A 9,469-nucleotide genomic window follows, 5' to 3' on the forward strand; every position below is an offset into this window, starting at 1 on the left:
GGTGGGTCGGGGCCCAAAAGTGGGTCGCCTGGGGGGAAAAATATGGTCCACAGTCTTAAGAAGCGCTTTTCGAAAACATGTTTGTTAAATTCAGTTTTGAACCATCTGAGGTCAAAACTGCACAATTTTCAGTATTTTCATCTGATTGGTTGTAAAATATCAGAAATTTGAGTCACTGTTTTTCCTGAAGGAGGTGGTGGTTGGTTCGGAGCCTAGACTCGTTGAGGACCACTGATCTTAACAACCCCGCATTTAGTTAACTTGACCATTTTTCTAATTTACCCCAAAATACTGTCTTTTGTTTTTGTTGTTGTTGTTGTTGTTGTGTTTTGATGAAAATGCAGACTTTCCCTCTTAAACAGCTGCTCTTAAAATGCTGTTGCTAATGATGACGCAGCTCAGCATTGTGGGTAAAAGTCGTCCGCCGGAGCTGACCAGGTGAGAAGTGGCGGAGAAGACGGCGCCGCTCTGATTCCTCGGCACCAAAACGTTACAGATGTTTCCCTCACAGCAGGACGAACACACCTGACAGAGGCGATGTGAATGTTGAGGAGATTGTCCCGATTGGGTGAAATAATCTTGTTACTTCATAGTCAGGCTTTACTTACTCGCTTGCCGCTATCGGGAACGTCATCACAGCCGGTGTACAGACAGTCCTGAGACGTCGCACACCTCTTGGTCACAGACACACTCTCTCCATTTGTATCCATCGTATGTCGAGTGTAACAGTATTTGGCATCTGGAAGACAAATCATGTCTTAAATTGTTCAACATTATACTTCCTACTAAGGCTGTCAGCACTAACGAGTTCATCACAGTTAATTAAGGTCTGAAATTAATGCATTCATTTTATAAATTGCTATGAGATTGGCGTATCATGTATGAGCCTCTGCAGTGTCTCCCTATAGTCGCAATGATGGAAAAGAACGACACTGCTGTATCTTTGAACGTCTCAAACAGTCAGTCAAAAGTACATCGCCTCCTCATGACAGCAACTTTATGATCCATACCGAGTTCCTTTTGTTTGTTAAGTTAATGTTTTAACCCCTCGATCTACCAGAAGCGCCTTACTTCATTTCAAAATAAAAGCCTTACAAGTTTATTTTTAAATGTGAAATATTGGAATTTCAAACATGCAATTAAACAATTTGTTGTGCTTTTATATGGCATTTTTTCTTACGGCTTATGAGAAGGGCACTTTACTTCCCATTTGGGTGAAAACCTGATTTCATTTTATTTCAAAATAAAACAAATACCTTACAGGAAGATCGATGGTTATAACATGAATTCGTAATTTGATGTCACACGTTGGATATTTCATTTGACTTACAAAGTAAGCAGTCTGGAAATTGGGGCCGTTTAAAGGCACAGCGCGGCCGTTCTTTTTCATCATTGCGACTACTGGGAGACTCAACTATCTACGGTGGACCAAAAGGGACAGAATTGACGCTTTAATGCCAGCCCTCATATTGACACAATTTGGTGGGTGGGATTCGGTATGGTCCACGTTTTTATTCGCTCAAGCTAGCCGTACACAACAAGTCAAAGAAACAAAGATGTACCTTTGGGACAGTAAACATCCGGGGCCCAGCGATTACACTCGTAGTTGTCTGCAGCGTCTTCACATGTGAAGCACTTGAAGCCACCAGGGTGAGGTGTAGCTGTGGAGGACAGATCGACACTGTAAGCTTTATTTGAGTTTGTGATGTTTGGTTTTTTTTAATAATTGTCATGCCGCTTTAAGGTCTTGTCTGAAATTTGCATTTTTATTCAAAATGATCATCAAAAGCTGACCCTACTCACAAATTAGAATCGCACGAGCCGGGAAAAGGGGAACCCCAGACCCCAGGTTGGGAATCAATGATCTATTCTCTCCCTAACCCCACCTCCCTCAATGCCTTGGCGACGGAGCTCAAGCTAGCGTATTTATGTTGTGAGCAGCCATTAAGCTAGCACAATAGCAAATCACTGTTTACCATTCTCATGACCCACGGACGAATGTGTTTGTTTTGTATTCAGTGTTGTTGAATTATCATCTGTGTACTTAAAACGGCCCCTGACACAGTGATCAAACAAGGGGCCGTTTGTTTTTTTCGTCCCTTCGGCGGGAGTCATATCTGCGACGGGAATCAGGCGGCGTTTCAGCTGAGACGGCTGCAGGTCTCGGGGTCACTCACTTTTCAATCACGGAACAAAGGCGGAAACTCTTGAAAAACACACACACACACACACACACACACACACACACACATACACATATACAGATGTACACAAATGAAGCCATGCTGATTGAGAAAGCATTGCTTGCTTATGTTAAATAAAATCCTTTTTTGGGTAGGAACCAAAGTATGGAATTTGGTCCGGTTGCTGGAGAGACCAAAACCCCAAACCGCTCGGGCACTGTTACATGTGCAGCCCCTCCCTCCGACATTACGTCATTATTCGCTCTGTGAGCGTGAGCGTGTATTTCTGGCCTTCTGTATTGTGTACGTGCTAACAGGCTAACGCGAAAACTGAAAAATGACACTTTATTTTGAAACTGAAAGTCAAGTTGCGAGGCAGTACTTGTGCAGTAACTGTGAAAGTTGTCATGGCAACCAACAGTTGTGGAGATGTCTGAGCGTGGAGCGACGCAGAAAAGCCTTCAGTTCCAACAGCTGGACTCTTTTTGAACCGTCAAATGTTCATCACAAAAACAGCTTGTTCCTACTTGAGGGATGCAGCAGGATGATGTCCGTCATGGTGAAGTCCCTTGATTGGACAGTTTTCAGCCAGTCAGCAATGCTGGTCATGAGAAGGATCCAGGCCACTGCTGGCCAGGCCTCCATCTTGGCTCCAAAGTGTCTTCATGCACTTCTTCTGTTTGAGCAGGAAAAACCCCCTAAAGGAGAGAAAGGACTAAATCAAATAAAATACACAACAGAAAACAGGGGAGTACCTAAAAAGTGAATGAACCAATGGTAATCTAAATCTCAGAATAGGCCGGGTTCGGGTTTTATAACGCTCTAGATTTTCTTTTTCTTCACTTTGATGAACAGATGTTAAATTAAAAATCCATCCCAACACATCGTGTAGTGACCTTTGAAAAAAAAACAAAAAAAACGCAAGGTCTGAAAATAAATGAAAAGCTTCCGTCTAAAAATAGAAGGAATTAGTCTTTTAATGCCGACTGGCTGATGTGTGAACAGCACACGCTGCGATCTTGCTTCATTCTTTAAACTGCAAATGGAACCCTGCTAGTTCACTCGCAGCGTTAACTCTGCTTCCAGACGCAGATCTGAATAATCACACGACAAAGGGGGCAAGGAGGACATCTGTTTTAACTGCTAACATTGTCACTTCTGACATAATCATGACTTATGTTCCAATTACTCGCCACTTTGGCCCTCTGGGAGTTTGGCCGTTAACCCTTGCTTACCATATGTTTTCTGTTGTCTTGCAGTGTTTCATTCATTGCTGAAGCTGAGTCAGCATGTGCATTGTTCTTTTACTCCTACTCCTTTAAACTATTGCAGAAGCAGGTCTGCAAATGGAGGAAACCTAATTGCTAATTTTCGAGGATTCAGGATTCAGTCATAAACCAAAAATGATCTGAAAATGTACATTTGTAGATCGCTGGCAGGGCTAGGTGAACATCTAGCGCATCAAATGGAAGGTGTTGGTCATGCGCCTTCCAACAGACTGACATTTCTTTCCACGGAGCCACACGGCTAGCTTAACTAGAGAAAAGCCTTTGGACCTTTAAAACAAACATCCTGAATTGTACAAGAGCTCACAGTGAGAATAAAAAGCCACTGACTTTCATGAGGAACACAGAGATACCCTTCAAGCTGCCTGGATAATCCTTTGAAACGTCTCTGAATCAGACATATTTGCGCGACAGGAATTTATTTGTTTTCATTCCAGAGTTCAAAAGAAGGGATTTGAAAAGGTTCAGGGATGAACATTTGCTGTAAGGTCTAAAGCATCACACCACACAGCCTAGAGGTTTAAGATAGCTATTCTCAGTATATCCCGCAGCTTAATGCTTCAAACGGGGTGTGGTGATGCTCGGACAAGAGGGGGCATTCTTGTTTTTTTAAAAATAGGTTGTCTCATTGGAACAACTCACAGTCTATAATGAAGACAGACAACACTTGAGCGTCCTTGTTACATGGAGATTTAAGGCAGAGCACGGTAGTCTCCAGCGGCCCCTCTCCTCCGATTCACTGAGATGTCAGTCTGTAAATTAAAATCATGACCTGGTTTCCGCTCTGACTTGACATCCATATAATGTGTCTTAACATCAGCAATGAGTTCAAACGCCTCGGACTCTTCTTTGTGTTTTATCCTCGGGCTGTGTGGTTGTAAATGCTTGTTTTCTTTGCATTATGCGTGCTCCAATAACTGATCTAAGTTTTGGCTGCAGGCAGACCAGCCATACTGCAGCAGTACTGTACAATACAGCGCATATCATCATTTTTTACTCTTTTATCTTAAGTACTGATAATTCAGTTAAAATCTTATTTTTTAAGTCGTATAAGAAATGTAGACATTGTAACACGAAGGAATAAACACAAAGACGACAGCAAGCCAAATCCCTACAGAAGATTTTCAGAATAAAGTGAAGACACAAAAATTCAAATAATCAAATTGAAACAAGATGATAGAACTTAAACCCTTAGATGATTTCTGACTAAGTCGTGTGATATTAATCAAAAATGCTAAATGTTCACCGGTTCTAGCTTGTTAAATGGCCTCGCTGGTTTCTTGGTGTTCTGTGAGTTTTTGGGTCGAGATGTATCAATAAACTCATTTCATGCCACGATACATATTACGATTCTGTGCTCACATTTTTTTTCCGGATTTCTGATTTTCACAAAAAAACGAGACTGAAGTGAATTTAAGAATAAATAGAATAAAAACTCAAAATCTAAATTGTCCTTACTGGAAATTGTTTACTAGGCTAAATAATAAATGTAAAAGTCATGATATGTTAATCCATAGACTAGACTTTTTAATTTTGAGGTTGTATAGTTGCTAATAAAACACTGCACATTTTTCCTTTACAGATGTGACATTCTCATCTGCTACTGTTTTAATTAGAAAGGAAAAAGAAAATCAGACAGCGCCCTCTGCTGGTTAAAGTGAGTATTGCACTTTATATTTTTTGTAAAGCGATTTAAATTGTACACATTTGTTTCGCTTTTTTTAATTGCATTGCGAGATATAGTTACGCCCCCGTTTTGGGAGATTGTTTCGACCAAACAGGACGGTTGATTTAACTTTCAGATTCAGAGAATTAAAAAAAAAAAACTTTTAGCCAGAAAGTAAACCGCTAACAAATCTCGGTCAGTTGCAGCCATACATTTCAACCGACTTCCAACTGAGGCGCTTTGTGTTATCAAGTCTATGCTAGGCGTTTGTTGCAGTGCTAGCTTTTTTACTCTACAGTTGTGTTTTTAAAAATTGGAATCTTTGTAACTTTTGAACGTTAGCTAAGCATTAGCTTCGCCTTCTATTGTTAGCATCTTTTTTTGTTTTTTAAAGATTTATTTTTTGACTTTTTGCGTCTTTTTTAATGGAGAGATATGGAAAAATCAGGGAGAGAGAGTGTAGGGAATGACATGCGGGAAAGGAGCCACATGTGGGATTTGAACCTGGCCTGCTGGCTTGGAGGACTACAGCCTCGATGCATGGGGCGCGCGCACTAACCACTGCGCCACCAGCGCCCCTTGTTAGCATCTTTTCTCATAAACTTACGCTACAGAAGTTCAGCTCATTAAGCACAGCTGAATTACACAAAATAGTATTCCTTTTTCTACCATTCACTAAGAAGTCTGAAACTCTAGTGCACAGGTTTGCATTCATTAACCTCAGTGGAGTAGCGGCGCTACTGTATAGCTCATAATGAAATGCTTGGCGCTGAAAGGAATACTCGAGATTAGCTCGCAAACTTTGAGCTGTCTGATAGATGCCGGGCCTCGGCTTGTATAAAATCTGGTGGGGGGGGGGGGGGGGGGGGGGGGGGGGGGGGGCAGGGATTAGGCACAATGGCTCCCTGTTACAAGTGGAGAGGGTTTATATCACTCAGGGTTTAATCAGCACCCACCGACTCCTCCAGGTCCTGGTTAAAAGGCCACACAGCGCTGAAAGAATCTGAAGGACAGCAGGTTTTAAATCTGTATGTTGACCCTGACAACAGGGGATCAAATTAGCATTAGCAGTATTTTACACATGCACGGTGCGGACGTTTGCTCTGTGAAGTCATGCAGAAAATATGTTGAGAAAAAACATGATTTAAAATCCGGTTTGGCTCATGACCTCTTCATACCGACTGAAGCACACCTTGACAAATATATGTGGTAAAATATTCTTTATCTCAGAAAAATATTTAAACAGAAAGTTAAGAAATCTGAAAGTATTTCTCAAGGTTGATATGATGTATGTCCTTTTTCACAAATGCTGCAATAGCGATGCAGTTATATTTGTGTTCGGTCAGTTGAATGCTTTTAGGACATGCAGTCATATATTTTATTCTCCAATTTTCCCTGTGAAAACGTGAACATTCCCATTGTTTCTGGAAAACTGTAGACTTTTCCAATATCATAAAGACAACACTGATTTCTCTGGAGGATTATTAGTTAATTTCTGTCATTTTCTCGAGATCTCAGGACATTTACTCGTTATCACGGGAACACCAGTTTTATTTTTTTTTAAATCCTGAGATAGCGACAAAAATGAGAAATCTCCCAATATTTCATCTCATGGGGAAAACTGAGTAAAACGAAATGTATGGATGTATGTCCACTTAGGGCTTCCGTACTTTAGTACAATTTGTCTTTTGTCTCATTTTTAAACAGAAAACTGTAGTTTGTTTCCTTGTATTTTTAAATGAAGCCATTTAAATGTTCAGAAACACGGGATTGAAATGGGATATGATGAAATAAATGATGGTCTATGGAGAGAGAATGTGCAGTTTATGAGGAACCCATGAAGGCAGGATTACCAATGGACCAGAAAGAGAAACAGAGAAATGGTTGAAATACCCTGAGGCCTCTGCAGTCGGTCATTCTTGAATGCACCACATACTGCATAGTGGACAAACACATTGACAACTAAAAGAGGGGAATTTGCTTGGTTGGGCAAGGAAGGAAAAAAAAAAAAAAGCATCATCAATCAAACAGTAAATGTTGTATTATACTGCAGATGGAGGATAATTGCTCCACATTGGTCAAAATGTGTCAAAAGAAAAACTCAAGATAGAGATTTTAGACCACCGGGGTTTCCTTTCAAGTTCAGCCAACATCCAGCAGCTCCGTTCTTTGACCAGGCACACATGGCAGGAGATTAACTTCTGTCGTACCACTGCTTGTGGTGTTTGGGTCGGAGATGCATGACTGCACCAGAGATATTACAGTAAATGTTGCCGAATTCCTGTGTCTTAAGCTGTTTAACGCTTCAGTGTTGAAGGGGAAAACCTAAATACAGTGTACCAGAATTTGGTTTTAAGTTCAGCCTCCAAAAGCGACACCATTACTGAGTCACTACATGACTGTTGGATGTTTACAAGGTCCTCTATGACCCGGGCATCTCATAAAAACGCCTAACATCTTGATAACATTGATGAAGAAAAAGGTCACAACAGACCACAGACTCAACTTGCAGAAGTAAAGAACTAAAGGCCGATGCGACTGGCAGGGATCCTCAAACACACATCATGGTGTCATCTTTGAAATCATTTGTACATCCAATGCAATAAATACAACTTCTTTCAGTGTATTAAACTCACTGAAGCACCTTTTCTTTTTCATTCAGAAGTACGTGGAGTAGAGATCCTCTGAAGGTAAGAGCACCAAAAAAGACAAAAAAAATACTTTATAAAAAGTGAAAAACACAGGCTAAAGAAATATTAAACTATAGTAGTGTACACAGGTTTTATTAAATCAGAAATAAACAGCGCACTCTGTGTAAGCTCACATGTGACTTGATATGACAGCTTCAAACTCTGATTCAATGAAACAGCCTTTATGATTAAGAAAACTCTTTTATTTGGACGACGCAGCGCAGAAACATTTGATTTGTAAGATAAATTACCAAGAATTTCTCATTTAATCATAGGTTTTCTTTTTTTCTTTCCCCCCCCCCAAAAAATGTCGTAAAAAGTAGCTGGTACAACAATAAACTGTACTAGAAGTGTTCCCACTGTCTTATATCCTTTTAATGACTAATATAAAGCCCGATGTTTGTACGTTTCAATCAGTTACTACTTCATTTTCTTAAATTAGCGCTTTGTAGGATAAATACTCAAACTGAGTCTTCGTAATTTCATTTAAAAAAAAAAACTTACCGGCTTTATTTCCTCTTTTTTTTTTTTTTTTTTTTTTTTAAATCCCGAAGGGGTCTGACACCCTGCTCGTCCGAGGATGAAAATCAGTGAAGCGCTCTGGTGCTCCGTGAAGCTGAGGGGAGGAGGGTGCCTGCTGCGTCACAGGCGCGTCATCGCTATCCCATCCCGTGCCACGACTGACGCCACCCCACGCTACACACAGGATGAAATCTGAATGCGCAGAAGTTTATCATATTAAAGAATGACAATATTTATATATATATATATATATGTATATCATCTGGTCGGGTATCTACGGAGCCCCTGAAGTCCCAAAAAGCACAACTTGTGAGGAACAGGGATGTGCGTAAAGGTTTTTTTTTTACTTTCAGGGGCTCCGTAGATATCGGATATATTTAACATTAGACAGAAAGTGAGTCAGTCGCTATATGGCTTATATATTAGCTATACATTAAGATAATTAAAATCAGCGTCTTATATGTAAAGTAGATGCTTAAGGGCTTTGTTTATGGATGGAAAAAGATCAAATAGAAAACCTTCTCTATAATGAGCATGCGTTTTTTTTGCTCTAGGCACACAGCAACAAGATGGATCAAAACATACCCTACAAACTGCTTGTTTATTCACATTCACTGAGTGTAACACATCATGGTATACTGCCAAGGACTCCCATAGAGACTCGTCAGCTACAGGCCCTCTCACCTGTCTGGACTGGAGATGGTATGGGAGGAATTGAAGCAGCATGTGCACAAAGATGTGCCATAATATGTGGACAGATGGCCAGCTGCTTGAATGACAAAACTGACAGCCGTAGACGCTTTATGTGTTTGGACCAGTCAAAAATATATTCACCACTGTAAGAGACTAATGGCACTAACACCCCCGGTTTAATATCTTCTGGTCCTTATCATACAAAGGGTCCCATTGTGAGAGCTACTTGATCATGTTGAAAATACTGACTGGTTTGTTTACTTGGGACAGGAGATCGTCAGGTTGTAAATGCCATCGAGTTCAATCATAGACTGTAAATGTACATGGACAAAATGTCAGTGACATCATCCGTTGGTTGTTGAAGCGGACTTTTGAAGCCCTCTGATGGCGGTTGCCACATTGGAAATGCTGTCTAAATCTAACGAATTG

At 40.6% G+C, this 9,469-nt stretch overlaps 1 protein-coding gene across 2 annotated transcripts; it reads right to left on the minus strand.

Annotated features, from left to right (window-relative positions):
* Nucleotides 1-313: 313 nt before the first annotated feature.
* Nucleotides 314-8,452, minus strand: lypd6 (LY6/PLAUR domain containing 6). 2 transcript variants are annotated; one of them, XM_061032615.1, is made up of 5 exons: nucleotides 8,330-8,452; nucleotides 2,711-2,881; nucleotides 1,563-1,661; nucleotides 609-739; nucleotides 314-525 (listed from the first exon to the last, which is right to left on the minus strand). In XM_061032615.1, exons 2-5 carry the CDS (start codon nucleotides 2,826-2,828, stop codon nucleotides 355-357), a joined length of 519 nt encoding a protein of 172 aa, XP_060888598.1. In that variant the 5' UTR covers nucleotides 2,829-2,881; nucleotides 8,330-8,452; the 3' UTR covers nucleotides 314-354. The 2 variants fall into 2 exon arrangements, with proteins under 2 accessions (XP_060888598.1, XP_060888599.1); XM_061032616.1 differs by having other exon boundaries at nucleotides 2,711-2,859; nucleotides 8,330-8,428.
* Nucleotides 8,453-9,469: the final 1,017 nt, after the last annotated feature.

Source organism: Labrus mixtus, chromosome 24 (genome assembly GCF_963584025.1).
Source record: "Labrus mixtus chromosome 24, fLabMix1.1, whole genome shotgun sequence".
Taxonomy (NCBI): Eukaryota; Metazoa; Chordata; class Actinopteri; order Labriformes; family Labridae; genus Labrus; species Labrus mixtus.